Source organism: Colius striatus, chromosome 3 (genome assembly GCF_028858725.1).
Source record: "Colius striatus isolate bColStr4 chromosome 3, bColStr4.1.hap1, whole genome shotgun sequence".
NCBI lineage: Eukaryota > Metazoa > Chordata > Aves > Coliiformes > Coliidae > Colius > Colius striatus.
Window position 1 is genome coordinate 42,467,662 of NC_084761.1, and position 16,140 is coordinate 42,483,801.

At 41.3% G+C, this 16,140-nt stretch overlaps 1 protein-coding gene across 1 annotated transcript in view; it reads left to right on the forward strand.

The window, feature by feature from the left end:
- Positions 1 to 16,140, forward strand: part of ELOVL6 (ELOVL fatty acid elongase 6) — a 79,855-nt gene that overhangs the window by 44,089 nt on the left and 19,626 nt on the right. Inside the window, exon 2 of the mRNA XM_061994050.1 lies at positions 8,390 to 8,521. Within this exon, the coding sequence (XP_061850034.1) occupies positions 8,390 to 8,521 (132 nt within the window). The remainder of the gene's footprint in view (positions 1 to 8,389; positions 8,522 to 16,140) is intronic.

Consider the following 16,140-nt stretch of genomic DNA (forward strand, 5'->3'; position numbering starts at 1 on the left):
AAGTTTAGGATGTTGTGATTTTGGGGGTTTTTTCGCTTTCCATCTGAGGGGCAATTTTCTCTTACAGTGTTGCTTATATTTGGGATTTTAGCTTATGGGTTTTTGGTTTGTTCCATTAAGACTATATGAAGTTTATAAAGAACAAGAGACTTCATATACTTCATAGCTGAGTTTGCCTCTTCTATCTGAAAAAAAAAATGTCCCTGGATTTTAACACTAATTTTTTCACCCTTAACACTTCTTTTGCATTTTCCCACTACAAAGGAAGAGCAAGAAAAATTTGCTGCTGTTGTTTTGTCCCTAGCTGCCTACATTTTAGTTTATGGCTAATAGTCTGTAACACATCTATTCTACAAGTATGAGTGTGGCAAAACTACTGGCAAACACATTTCAACAGAACAAATGCAACCATCAGGGAGGAGCAGGACATAAGCCACCTTACCCTGTGCCTCCAAACTGCTATGCCCTTGTTTCTCCTCTGTAATTTTAGGGCTGTTGCCTCCGGTGCCAGTGACATGACCTGGGAGTGCTTTCCTGCTCCTGTGTCTGATGGAATGCGATATTGGAGGAGGCTTGATTGAGAGAGGCTCTGCTCTTGCACAGGAGGCTCTGACCTGAGGCATAGTCTGAAGCCCAGATCCCTCTTATTGCCCAGGTTTCGGTAGGAAGAGGTAGTTGGCCCTGCAACTCTCACTCTTCCTACAGCAACCTGGGCGATAAGAGAGATCTGGGCTTCAGACTATGCCTCGGGTCAGCCATTAGCACTCATGGAGCAAGGAGTGCACACATAAGTCCTTCTCAGTCCTTTTTGGCCAAGTCAAGCCTGGTACAGTTCCAGCAGCAGTCCCCCTGGCAGCCTCCCAGCTCTTATGTTTCCTTCCTTTCTGTGGGTTAAGCAGTTGTGCTGATGATACAGGTACTGTGTGTCAGTAGTGACATGAAGTGGGTGACAGGAACAGTATCCCAGAGAAATAGCAGATGTATGGGAATAGCAGTCCCTTTGGGGGATGTGTTCCCAGGGCCCTCCCCTTTCTTTGCTCTCAGCAGAGAGGGGTTGCTTGGGACCTGCCCTGGTCTTGAAGGGAGTATAGACCTGCATATCCATCAGTACCTGTCATGAGAAAGTTTAAAAGGTCTTTTGAGAGACAGGCTTTAGAAATCAAAGGATCAGATGATTGGTATGAAATACATCTCTGTTTACTCTCTGATAGCCTGTTACGTCAAAGGCTATCATCAGTGAGTCACCTACCCATGTGTATGACTGTCAGTGTTGCTGCTCTAAATATAAATGTCAGAGGATATTGAGAAATAAATCTGACTGTGTTGACATGTGTGTATCAGACAGGTTTTCCTCTTCTGAATGTCCTTCTCTCTGCATTATTAAGGCTGCAACGACCAACAGGAAACAGCTACAAAGACTCAAATCCAAGCCAGGAGTACAGGTTATATTTTCATATGCAGATCTGGCATATCCACACGTTGGATCTCTTCTTGCTGGTTCTGTCAAAATTCCCTATCTGGGAAGAGAGAAAGGTTTGTATCGACAGTATTTCTGAGGTAGAAACACTGAGAGACTGAGAAGCATTTTCACACCCTTTTTTTATACATACAGGATATATGGTTTTCAAATAAGCACCAAAGAGAAAGTAACTTTGCCAAGGCTACCAGTCACTGCTTTTGAACCATAGACACATGTACATTGTGTGATTTACACTACTTCAGGTTAAAACACTTTAATTAGACTCTAAAGTTAGGAGTACAGATTATAAACACAAGTGGTGGTTGGTGTTGAAAGCTGCGAGAAACCAGAAAGAAAAGTCCCTTTGCTTTTACTAAGCATCCTTTTTTTTTTTTTCCCCTCAGTAAAATCTATTTTTCAAAGTCAGTAAAATGATGATGAAGAAAGCCAAAAGAAAAATATTGGAAGCTTTAAATTGCCTGTTTACTTGTGAGAAGCACTCTGCTCTGCCAAGTGCAATGGTTTGGGTTTTTTACTTGTTGTGCTCCATTTACAGCATATGAAGAAGTGGTAATAAATTTAAGAATGAGTTCTACCTGTGCAAAATAAACATATTTGATGAAAAAGAGGATTTAAAACCACTATAGAATGTATAGAGGGCACCAACACAGCTTCATTTTACTACTCCCCTACTGAATGCTTTTATGAGGATGATCATGTATTACATGACAGAGGATGGGTAAAATATCTATGATAAGGTTGTCTTTTGTGCTTTCCTATAAGGCTTAATGATTAAGAAAATCCTATGGGAATATTACATTTTATAGCACATGTAAATCTGTTTCCGTTTACTCATTAACATCAGAGAACTCTATGGTAATGATTGAGGCAGCAATGTTCAGAGGAAAACATGACAGCAAGGCTGAAACCATCTCATTTTGACACTGTCTCCCATAACATCCTCATCAGAAAGCTCAGGCAGTGTGGATTGGATGAGTGGACAGTGAGGTGGATCAAGAGCTGGCTGAATGACAGAGCCCAGAGGGTGGTGATCAATGGCACAGAATCGAGTTGGAGGCCTGTGGCCAGTGGAGTTCCACAGGGATCAGTTCTGGGGCCAGTGTTCTACATCTTCATCAACGACCTGGATGGGAGGACAGAGTATACCCTCAGCAAGTCCGCTGATAACACCAAACTGGGAGGACTGGCTGATTCCCCAGAAGGCTGTGCTGCCATTCAGCGGGATCTCAACTGGCTTGAGAGTTGGGCAGAGAGGAACCTCAGGAGGTTCAACAAGGACAAGTGCAGAGTCCTGCATCTGGGAAGGAGCAACACCCTGCACCAGTACAGGCTGGAGGTCGAACTGCTGAAGAGCAGCTCTGCAGAGACAGATCTGGGAGTCCTGATTGATAACAAACTAACCATGAGCCAGTGATGTGCCCTCATGTCCAAGAAGGCCAATGGCATTCTGGGATGCATCAAGAAGAGTGTGGCCAGCAGGTCAAGGGAGGTTCTTCTCCCCCTCTACTCTGCCCTGGTGAGGCCTCATCTGGAGTCCTGTGTCCAGTTCTGGGCTCCTCAGCTCAAGAGGAACAGGGAAGGACTGGAGAGTCCAGCGCAGGGCCACCAAGATGATCAGGGGACTGGAACATCTTTCATATGAGGAAAGGCTGCAGGAACTGGGGCTGTTTAGTCTAGAAAAGAGGAGACTGAGGGGAGATCTTATTAACATTTATAAATATTTAAAGGGTGGGTGTCAGGCATCCATTTTTTTATAGTAGCTAGCAACAGGACAAGGGGTAATGGGATGAAGCTGGAACACTAAAAGTTCCATTTAAATATAAGAAACAACTAATTTACTGTGAGGGTGATGAAGCAGTGGAACAGGCCGCCCAGGGAGAATGTAGAGTCTCCTTCCTTGGAGGTCTTCAAGACCCGTCTGGACATGTTCCTATGTGACCTGATGTAGGTTGACCTACTTCTGCAGGGGAGTTGGACTAGATGATCTCTAAAGGTCCCTTTCAACCCTACCATTCTATGATCTCCTTAAGCAGCACTGCAGTATTCAGGGCTATCTCACTTTACATCAGCGATACCAGGATGTCTCGCTGCTGCACATGAGGCCCCTTATTTTAGGATACTGTTATAATTCCTACACTTTCAGCATTTTATAAATAACTACTTCTGAGGGAGTCAGGATTTTTTACTCCTTAGCCATCTGTTGCTTTGAATTATTTGTTGCCTCTTTCCATGTTGTGTTTTTCTGCCTGAGGCTCAATGGCTGATATCTCCTCGTCGCCCCTTGATGCCTGAGTTGGCTTTCCTGGGTTGGACTCCCTGTCTGCAAACAAGATGGAGCTCTGTTCCTGGTGGAGTTGATTTTCTCTGTCTTCCATCGTCAGCCTCAGTTTCCGCCCCACTTTTCTTAGTTACACTTCTTCATTCCTATCTCCATTCTTTTGTCATAGGGCAGACCTAGTAAAGGATTTCATCTTCCAAAGAGCACATCAGTGCCTAAACCTTCATCCATCCTTGATAAAACACATCACCTGTGTGTGGATTACATAGTAAAGAGGGACAAACATAACCCATGGGCTCCAGTCCATGGTATGATAATACTATCTCTCCCTGTTGTAGGATTTTTGCAGGAAACTGTCTAAAGCTCTGTGTTCAGCATGGGTAGCTTGAGCCCATTGGTGTGGCCATGGGTACAAGAAGCATCCCTCCAGGGCCTTCAGTGGAGAAAGAAATTAAAGTCTCACTCCCTTCAGTGCTGCTCCAGCTTCAAATCTATCTCTTGGCCACCAGCTCCTCTGATTTGCTGCCGTGCTTACCATTCATCCTTTCTCTTTTGTCTCGTCCATCATGCCATCTGCATCTGTCCATCTCCTTGCCTCATGATATGGCCACCTCTGTGCTGGTGTCCTGGAAGATCTGCCTCACAGCTTCCGCCTGTAGCCTCAAACTCTTAACTCTCTTTCTTGTTGTAACCCTCAGTCTGAGCAGAGCATTTTATAGGTTCTCCAGAAAATTCCCCTGCCTCACTTTTGAGGGAAAGAGCTGGCAATTTTTGACTGAGAAACATGGAGTTGTATTCTGTAGAGATAGTACTTAGTCCTTGAAGTCTGAAAATGTAGGAAGGTGGGAGACAACTGTGAGAAACAGAAATGCCAGAAAAATGTGGAGGATTTGGCAGCCCTGTCTTTATGTCTACTGTGTTACCCTGCAGAACAGAATTGAAGACAAACATGTGAATGTACTAACACTGAAGTTATTGAATGCAAGTCTGCTACTGAATTATTTTTGGGGATTTTAGATATTTTTAGTTTCAAGGTTAAGTTTTTTTGTTGTCATTCTGCTCTTTTTAGGTTTTTTTTAGATAATAGTGATGAAAAGTAGCAGTGCTCCAGAAAAACTCCAAGACTCTGTCTTTAAAAAATGCTCGTTTGATATTAGACTCCCTCGTTCAAAACTGCATCAGAGATATTTGAGTACTGTGAGACTGCCATTGCTTTGTGTCACCAGCCCAGGAACCACACTGTAGTCATGAACCTTTCAGGAAAATCCATCATAAAAACTTTGGTAGGAAGCTAGTTAATACCAGTCTAATGCAGTTAAACAGATTATCTTCAGAATACATACCTCTGCAACACCTTTATAACTATATCACCTGGACTAATCAATCCTTTAACCATTAATATGCAGCAAAGAGAGGAAAATTCAAAGTCCTTTGGATGCAAAAACTTATGAAAAGTTGTCAGCGGATGTCAAAACAGAGAAATTATTTCAAAGCCAGCCTAATCATTATTCAGTATTGTGCTTACCTCTGATAGGAGATCATAGTACTGCATCCTTCCTGTCTGAAACTGCTTCCAGCTGCTCTCCACAGTTCATATCATGTGTGCAGTCAAATCTTCTTGTGTCTGCCAGTGCCAGTACAAAGCTGTATACTGCAGGAAAACCATTTACCATCATTGCAAATAATGCTGAACTCAATTAGAAAGCTGTTAAAAGTGACCTATCTTGTGGTATAATGCAACTAGTGACCTCAATAGATTGACTGAAGGCACAAAAAATATTTTCAGTAATAATAAGAAAAATTGAATGATACTTAGTGTAAATATATAGAGTATCTTGCCCAGGAAGAAGGGAGTCAAACAGAGCTCAGACCTGACCTGCTTTCTCATTCAGACTAGTCTTTTTCACTTGAATTGGAACTGAAGTCAAACCATTACTTTGAAATCTTGGCTGTATTTGATCCAGAACTAAACAGCTGCCTGTCTGCCTTTCCACAAAGTATATACTGCTCTTAAATCCAGACCTTCCCCCCATGCCAGCCCATGTAGCCTGTGTTCAGTTGGCAGCTGAACAGCACTCTGTTGCAGTGCTTTTCCCCTGCACCGAGATGTTGTCTTGCACTGCTCTTGGTTCCTTTGGAGCTCCATGCCTGGACTATTGCAAGGCAGACCTTTCCTGCCTCTGATGTGAGGGATTCCCACTGCAGTGCTTTGAAGTGGGGGGTTTGCACCTCCCTCATGGCATGAGGCTGCAGGATCGCTCATGTGGGGCCTTTGCACAGGACCTCACTCGAGTAGCCATACCTATGTATGGATTTCTCCAGTGTGTGCTTTGCTATCTGTCTGTGCTGAGAGCTGCAAGCCCAGACTTTATGGGACTGAAGGGGCAGAAGCATGCAGAGTGGATATCTATCCTGATGCCCTGGGCAGCCAGGACAGCACTGCAGATTGTTGTACAGCTCATCATACTTCCTCTGCCTTCCCTTACTCAGGCCCAGGTTGGCTGCTCTGTACACCACTGCTGAAGTAGCTGCAGAGGGAAGGAGATGGGAATGCAGTCTAACCTCACTGTGAGAGTGTTTCTGTTGTATAACCCTGAAGTCTTTTCTTAACAGCTAGGTGGTTCAGTATGAGGAAGTTTGAGGTGGTTCATCACTACCCAAACTGGTTAGCAAATATTTACAGACGTCCAGCCAAGCTAAACTGCAGTCATGCTATCAAATGTGGTAATTCTGCACCTTCCCTGACTGTAATTCAGGATCATAGAAGTGAAAAAAATGTTTTTTTCATTATTATGAGATGGGAAAGAGCCGGGGCTTTGTGGTTTTCAAAACCTAGTTGTGATAAACATTGCCATGGCAATTAGACCATCTCAGTGCACAGGGTGAGAGGGCGCTGGCTCCATGGTCATCCTGGTCTTCCTGGGGCTTGTTGCCAGTGCTAAAGCTCACCCAGAGGACCACAGACACCAGGTCCTCCCTTCTCAGTGCAGACCACTAGTTGGATGTTAATTCAGTTACCCATGTTTTATAACACAGAGCTATAAGTGTGTCAGTAGAAACAGAAGAGTTTCTAAGTTCTGCTGCACATATACTAATATGTCTCTTTGGCCTTAGCTTTTATTTAGCTTCCAAACTGATACAAAACTGACTTATCTCCAGTGGTAGATGCATGTACTTCTGTTGTACTTCCAACTGGATGTGCTGCTACAGCTTTTCTTAAGTCTTCATGGACCTTATGGGAAGATCCATGTCTGTCGAGGAGCTCATGGTACATGTACTAGTTACCTTGAGCAGGTGTAAACATACTGTACTGCACGTATTATAGGCCTTCAGGACCATGCTGTACTGCCCATATTCCTTGCCATGGTGTACCCTCAGCTGACTAATCATAAAAGAAGAGTCTGGAGGTGACACCTTGGCACCAGTAGTGACACCATCAGCACGCCCTTGTCTTTCTCTTGAGGTGAAGCCACATACTTTTGTTTAAACATCCAGTTGATGTTTAAAAACTCTAAATGTAGGTGGACGTCGCCCCTGATGGGCAGCTTGGGCAGCGTGCCATGCCCTAATCACAGATCATCTTGGGGTTCCAGTGTCAGAAGGAATGTAAGATCTTGTATCTCACTGATGCATTTTCTAGGATATTAACAAAGTAGTTATTTTTCTTGAGAGTGTGTGTCTTTCTTTTTTAGGGTCCAAAAAAGACCAGTGCCTCTTTGTGCAAAGCCGTAATCCACTAATATTTGTGAATGTAATAATAGATTTTGTGGGGAAAAATTTGTTCCTAAATATGCACCCATCCAGATAGGCCACCAGTAATGCTGCATATGGTCAAGTCTTAGTGTAGTATTGTGCTGTGTGGGAAGGAATCCCAAGATGAATCTGATTTTGACCTCTAATGGTTGATTTACAATGAATAATAGCAGCAGTTCAAGTGTTTGCCGATTATTGCTGAGCTGGACTACTATCAGGCATTTTTAAAAATAAAAAATGGAATTCAAAGAGTATCACTGAAGTTCTTTTAGCAGAGCCCCAATTGACCTTTCATCAAATTCACTGGATTTCCAGAACTGACACTCATAGGCTATGGTGGCTATGCCACCCAGCATGGTCACTGCTTAATACAGCTATTGACTTTAATGTTCTGTTGCAGTGATCAAGATCTTTAAGTGTCTTCTTGGAGGAAACAATGGGAAACTGAATTTCCAGGCAGCAAGGAGCCTGCAGGAAACAAAAATTTATACGAAAAGGATAAATGAGCCGCAAAACATGATCAGCTGGTTCAAATATCAACTCTGTTGTGCTTGCAGAAGTGTGTCTGGGCTCTCCCAACAAGTGTTCCTCCCAGAAGTTGAGTCTTCAGGAACTGGGAAAGAATGGGAGCCAAATTTGGCTGTCCTTTTTCAGATCTTCCCCAGGGTCATTTTTGCCCACACTTGGCCCCAGCCCTGTTGCAGGCATATAAATTCATACAGTAACAATAATCTCCGCTGTACTGCAGGATTGTCTTCAAAAGAGTTTCCTTTCAAGCAAATGCACAAGCCTTTGTCATTTATGTCCAGATGTGACTCTACAGTGTATATAATACTAGTTAAATATTTGACAGGTTGTTTTTTTGTTTTGTTTTGCAGGAAAAAATCATTCCTGTTTTCAGCTCTGTATGCTGCCTTTATATTTGGTGGTCGGCACCTAATGAACAAACGAGCAAAATTTGAACTGAGGAAACCACTAGTGCTCTGGTCCCTGAGCCTTGCCGTCTTCAGGTAGGCATTTCTTCATACCAACCGCCTTTGACAGTAGACCGTAAAGACGGGTTGGAGTTCTTCACACAGAACTGAACTGCTAATGTGACAAGCTCACCCAGAAATGGCATTTCTTTAGTTCTGCTCTTCAGGCTTGTGTCCTGATCCACTCCTCACCATTGAAATGACCCCCTTTGACTTGCTGGATCACATGACATTTGAAGAGGAAAATCAATGATCCTCTTGAAGAACAAAGGTGAAAATGAAGTGAGGAAATGAGAAAAAATGCTTATCATTACAGTAAATTTACCATGCAAGCTACAAGTGGAAATAAACACATTAAGATACCAGTCTTATTCTCACTAGTTGGTATTACATTTGTGTGGGTGCATATTTGAAATATTTAGTCAAGACTCTGGTCTCCATAATAGTGAGGAAAAGCTAAAGTCATTGTTTTTGGTGACAAGTAGATAAAGTGACTGTAACTGAAATTAGTTTCTGCTTTTGGGTTATTCCATTGCAAAGAGCTTGTGAATATAGCATAGAGTGACTCCACAGGGAAAGACTACTTTTTAGTTATGCACATCTCTCTAACTGTGTATTGGCTCTTTATCACTGAGTATGGGGTAAGTCAAGTTCAGATTCCTGACAGCTGCTGAAGTCAGGAGTAAAACTGACCAACCTGAATTCCACTTTCTCTGCTTAATATCCTATTTTTTAATGAAGCTAAAGGAAAAGAAGTGAATTAACAAATACTTATAAAAATAGTCCTTACACACAAACTTTTGTTACAATTTACTAGTAACAGTACATAGAAGACCTAAAGATTATCTTGCATTTCAGTGCCTATTATGAGTGGAAATTCACTCAACAGCATAGAAAACATTTGAAAACCATTGTCAAACACTGATACCTGTATGTTTTTCTAGTATCAATTTGATAATTATTGATGATATTTAGTTCATAAGTACATAAAACGGGTTTGTTTACTGAGCAGCTGTGAGTGAGTGCATGATGTTTTGCAAGGTGGGAATAGTTTAAGCTGGGAGTTTCTGCAGAGTAAAACAAAGCAGGAAGGGAGAAGTTGCTTTCTTTTGTGGCTTTTCTTTCTTTCTGCAAAATTCTTACATCACATTTACAGTTTCTAAAATTCTGTTGGGGAAAAATTCTATTTCTACGTTGTCTCATCCAGCTAGGACATGCTAACAGAAGAACTTTATGGTGGCTTGATTGTATTAGTTTTTCAATACCCTTAAATTCTTATGCAGACAAGACTTTGAGCGCTCTGCAAAAATTTGAAAGCAAGTTCTAGCACTCTGAAAATTTATAGTTTTCATTTGGTTGCATTTGACCTGTACTTCTGGTAGTGTGTCTAACATAGTTTTGCTCTTAGGTGAATTTCAGTAGCTGTTGAATTGGTTCCTAGATGTCAGTTGTGGATCAGTTTGTAAAGTGATTTGTAGCCAGCAGGATACTAAAATGTATATTCCACTTACACTTATTGAATGTAGACACTAGAAACTAGCTGACTTACACAAAGCATTTGAAGTTTCACTCCCAGTCTGAGAGGGGTAAGCATGATTTCAGAACTGTCCTTTTCAGAGGGTATCTAGGTTGAATTTTTAAAATCACATTATTTTGCGATGAGTCTGTGGCTGGCATTCAGTGTGGGACTTTTAAGCAATTTCGGTAGTTAATTTACTCTCAAAATCATAAGCAATGCACTGGTGAACAAATAGCAGAAATATATACTGCTCTATGGAAGTTCTGTCTAGGTGGACTTTGAAATCAACACATTCAGTGCTTGCTAATTTGAGTTACTCATTGTAATAATATGAAATAGCTAATGCATGGTCAGCATGAGCTGCTGAGTGATGCTGGGTGAAATCTAAAATGTGGACTTGAAAATGTGTTTTTGAAGCTACAAGTTGTCAGGATGAACCTGCCACAGAAACCACCTCTTGCTGTGCACTTGAGGTGAGCCCTACTTGTGTAGATAAGAAGTAGTGGCCAGAAGAATGCGATTTTAGAGGGGTTCACCAGTGTAGAGTTTACTTCTTCCTTCAGCTCAAGTAGCACCATTCAGGGACAGGTGTCCCCCAAACACTGCAAAACTCACACTTTCCTGCATGTCAGTAAATGAGACAGCAGGGTGGAGAGGGAAGGATAAGCAGGAGTGTGAGATGTTTAAAGTACAGAGGAGCACTAAGCATTTAAGCTGGTGCGGATCAGTTGATTATGAAAATTATGTAGCTACGCTTAGAAAGCTCTGCTCTTCTGAGGCGCCAAGAACACTGAAATAGGGAAGGGGAAAAACAGCTCAAAATGTTTGAAGTTAGGACAGAGCATGAAACCTTTGTAGCATCTGTAGTAAATTGCAGTCCTGTACAAAACTAGAAATGCTTGACTTGCCTGGAAAACAGAAGAAATGCAGAATATCCATTAAAACCTTCTTACAAAAGTGTTAACTAGAACATCCGTTTCCTGATATTTCTATCCTGTCCAGGACCGCTGGTCACTCCAGCTTTACTGAGTCTCTTAGCAAGCTGCACAAGACTTTGAATACTGTAAACTTTCCAAGTAACCTGGATCTTTTTTTTCTGGCTCCTCACATAACTAGGTATTTCATATGCTTGGCCTGAAGACATTTCTGCTTCCTTGGAAGGCCAATTCAGATAGATTTAGATCATAGAATGGTAGGGGTTGGAAGGGACCTTTAGAGATCATCTAGTCCAATCCCCCTGCAGAAGCAAGTTCAGCTAGATCAGGTCACACAGGAACATGTCCACGTGGGTCTTGAAGACCTCCAAGGAAGGAGACTCCACAACCCCTCTGGGCAGCCTGTGCCACTGCTCCATCACCCTCACAGTGGAATAGTTTTTTCTTATGTTTAAGTGGAACTTTTTGTGTTTCAACTTTGTCCCATTATGCCTTGTCCTGTTGCTAGCTACTATAGAAAAAAGGGATGTCCCAACCTCCTGACACCCACCATTTAGATATTTGTAAATGTTAATAAGATCGCCCCTCAATCTCCTCTTCTCCAGACTAAACAGCCCCAGATACCGCAGCCTTTCCTCATATGAAAGATGTTCCATTCCCCTGATCATCTTGGTGGCCCTACACTGGACTCTCTCCAGCACTTCCCTGTCCCTCTTGAGCTGAGGAGCCCAGAACTGGACACAGGACTCCAGATGAGGCCTCACCAGGGCAGAGTAGAGAGGGAGAAGAACCTCCCTTGACCTGCTGGCCACACTCTTCTTGATGCATCGCAGGATTCATTTAAATGTGGTAGCTGCTACAACAGGAAATTTGCCATGCTTATAAAGAAACAAAACAACTACACCACCCTACTGAGCACGCAGAGCATTCAGGAGCTCCGTCAAGAGTGAACTTTGTGTCAACACTGGCCAGAAGGATTTCTGAGGCAGAAAAGCAGCTTTATTTCCGTCTGGAAGCATCAACTACTTTTGAACATTTTGTCCCTGGAATAAGGTTACCGCTTCTCAGTAAATCTTGGTAGTAAATCTTGCTTTTTCCTTGGAAACCACTGTGAAAACATGAGCTTCTGCATGTTTTGCTGAGAAATTAGTCTAGGATATTTTTCCTGTGTTGTTAGGTTAGGATTTTTTTTCTCCCTAGCAGGTTTGTTGACTTGTTTCAAGCATTGAAGGTTTATTGTAGTCTGAAATGTTTTCAGCCTTTTGGTTTGTTTTCCTTTCTACACTTTCATAAAGTGTTTTTGCTCAGATGGTTACATACAGAGGTCCTGGGGGAGCAACTCTGTGCTGCTCTGTGACAACAGGAACGTGCTGTTAGGAAGCTGACACAAATTTCATTTTTCAGTCTCACAAGACCCCAAGGAAACTGTTGCTGATTCACCTCCATATCAAAGTGACAGTCAGCCCTGTATTTCTGAATATTTCCTGGCCTTAAAAATTTGAAAAAACACATCAAATCTGAGTTGCCAGTTTTGTATTCATGTGACCTGACATCATGCTACTTTATGTTCAAAGTAAGGGTCCTGCATCGAATTTTTTACTTGGAGTATATCAAAAGTGTCATGCTGGCATCTCTAGGAATTAGCAATACTGAGACCAGATCTCACAGAAGGATGCAAAGTCATTAATTCATGTTTTCGTTACATCTCAGCTGGATTTTTGTAACTCCTTTATAGACCACAGAGTCTGTGTATGGGTAGCATCGCTGTTAAGGGGTTTAAACATGTGTTGGATCACCTTGTCTTCACACAAGACAGCAACATGGCACCATTTTCACTTGCTATTCATCCTTAAGGGGCTGCTAATAGAAGTCTCAGGGTCAGGCATGAACTAATAATAGTAAAATGTTGTCTTCCCTAGGGAATACTGTAACATCAGTACGGGAGACGAAGAAGCTAAAACATCCAACATGATGCAATTGTTTGTAGGCAGAGGCTAAGCTTGACCATGACTGGTGCAGTAAGAGAAGGGATTTCTCTTAGTCCAGCCAAACCACAGAACCATAAAGCTTTTATCACCACCTGAGATCACTTAGAGTCTAATCTAAATTCAGACATGCTTTGTAGCAGTGGTGAAAATCAGTTGATGATACTACAGTTTCCAAATGTCTTTCTTCGTGGGAAACACTTTCTTTCAAAGTAGTAGAAATGGTGTCAAACTAACTAGAAGGTCACTAGCTGCTTGCCACAAAGCTAACTAGAGCCTCTAAAGCAGAGTATCCCAACAGCAACAGGTCTTATACTTGAAAGACAAGCCCAAAAGTGCTCAGAGGAAGAAGGTGACTCATCTTGCTTTTACAAGACTGGTGTAACTGATTTGCTACTGCAAGCACAGCAGCATTTTATAGAAGGGTTTGCACTTGTTCCGCAGTCTGCTCCTGACAAGGCAGTCCGAAACATGTCTTTTTGTGAGGAACTTATTCCTGAGCTGAACTGAAAAGAAAAGGCTAAACATAAGTTTAAAGAAAGAATTTCAGTTGCTTGGATTCATGGCTCTGAAATACATTCTAGTTATCATGCTTATAAGTAGGAAAATCAATAAACAATGATTCAAATTTATGTCCTAGCTCAAGGGCTGATATTCACAGATACTTGCCGTGGAGATTTAAACACAACTTCATTTCAAATGTTGCTGAGCAATCCATCAAAATCTTCAAATACTCAGAAATTTTATAAAGGTCCTGACAGTACATTCAGAGAGAAAATGAATTGCTGAAAAAAGCAGTGTTTGCCAAATAACATTAAAGTTAATAAGCAGTATTTAAGGTGAAATAATAATCTTCTCTCTTACAAATGTAAAAGCAAATGAATTCCTAGTGAATTCCCTGTATTTGTAAAGCATTTGTAAAGCATTAATGCATATTCTCAGTAGGGCATTTCTCTGAACCCAAAACAGTAAAATGCTAAATGTATACTTACTTAACAATTTATTCTTGTAGAATCATGTTCATCTTAATACTCTTACCTGATTTTCTTATACAACAGTTACTAGAAACATCTTTTTAATTACCACTTTGGAGAAAAAGCTGAACATTGGGTGAACAAGAGAAATTCAGAATGATTAGAGAGAAAATAAAAAAATCTTTTGGATGAGATTTAACAGTATAAGAACAATTTCTTTTCTCTAATGTAAACTGTAATCCCAATAAGGAAATACGAACAGTGCTGTGTAGCGTGAATTCATTCATCGCAAAACAAATGGTAGCCGGCATTATAGACTAAGAGCAATAAAGTACTGTCAAGAAGATCTGTCCTCAATATGTACCTTATTTATTCTAAGTAAGATCATCTAGGTAAGAAGATTACTCCAGAGTTGTAATTGATGCCATGTAACAAAATGCGGTGTCCATCCTCTTCTGAAATCTCACCTCTTCATTCACTCTGCTGCTACTGCTGTCCACTATTTTGTGTCCATCAAAGTAATTTTGAATGTAAACTGGTTTTACCAGTTTTCCCTCTCAGACCTAATTAAAAGTAAACTCGGGATTCACTGTGACACCTGGCTGATGCTACTTTACAGGAGATATGGATAGGATTGATTAAGAATTCCTGTGAAAAATTCCTTTTCCTAGTGCTAAGCTGGGCCTCCTGTCTTGAAAAACTTTTTTTTTTTACTCTGGCTGTTTACTTTCTTGTTTGTCTTTATTGCTAGAAAACATCTTAGCAAAGTGAATTCAGTCCATTATTTGGAAAGCAGCTGTTGTGCTCATTTTAGCCCTATTCCCTCCCCATTCTCTCAGACAGTGAGTGCTGACACTTGGTTTGTCACCTTGAATTATACCTTTCTCATGAGATCACCCTGTTCCAGCCCACAGGAGCCTTCATTGGCCACCACTCAACATGAATGTCATACTTAAAGCATAACCTTCTGGGAGTGAGATTTTTCCTCTCCATTTTAAACGAGGAGCAGACTGAAAAGTGTATTTGAGGAATAAAGAGCATCTGTCTGGTGGCTTAAGATGGGAACTGTACTAGAGAGAAAGTAGATAATTCATTCAAAAGAAATCAAACCTCCCATCTGTCCCCCAGCAGCAGCACTTCTGTATTTTACTCAGCTGGTAAAAGGTCCTCCCCCCATGCAGAAATTCCTGGGGAACAGAAATCTCCATGAGTAATCTTCCGAGTAAGTCCCCAACAGCTCGTGCTTGTTGGAGACAGTGGGAATAAAGCAACGAGAGCTGTTAACTTGCATGACCTATCAAATTGAACATCACATCTGTTAATAGACACCGCCAAACCAAACAGCGTTCACACACAGGTGTCAAACTGTGGTTTAGCGAAGACACCAGTTTGCAATGAGTTCAACTTCTTCTAAAGCAATGTGCATCCTGATGCCTATACCATTCAGCATCTTTCCCTAGTTTGCTGAATAAATAAAATATATTTGTTTACCAACTATAGGTGAATCAATGAGATCAGACTACTCTAATAGACACTTGCAGGAGTACTGCCCTGGGGACGACAGAGTGAAAAAAAGATGATGGATGGCTCTAGGCCCGTAACTGCCATTAAACATATAGATCTGAGCAGCTAATTCCAGCTGTATTATAACTTTTATCTTCTTTAAGCCTTCTTTATTCTCTCAAGTAGCAAGCCTTTTCCTGTAACTTAAATTTTGCTTACTTTCTTATCTGCCTGTTTCACAGCTTTAGTGATGACTAGCTCCATTGGCTGGCTTGATTCTCTATTAAATCTTTTACTTTAATACTTTTTGGCATTATTTGCCTACGATTATTTCGTACTCCTGGATACATCCATTTCAGTGCTATGCATGACAGTAACTCTACCAACTTGATACAGTTGATCCTATAAGCATTTTTAATTTATCCTGCAGAAATAGATATGCCACTTTTTTTTGGCTTATCATTTAAATCACTGGAATATTGCTAAACAGGACCAAGTGCAAATGCCCCTGAAGCATTCATTAAGGATTGCTTAAGAGATACACTGTGCGTATGAATTCTCATGGGCTACGTTAGAAATTCTGAGATGAATTCCTTAATTCTTATGAGATTTTGCAAGAAACACAGTGCTTGAGTTGAAAATTGTTTGGGTGTTTTTTGGGGTTTTTTTTGCTTTTTAGTCCAAACTTGCTGAAATTAATGCCAAAAAAATATGGAAACATTTCAGTGAGTATACAGCC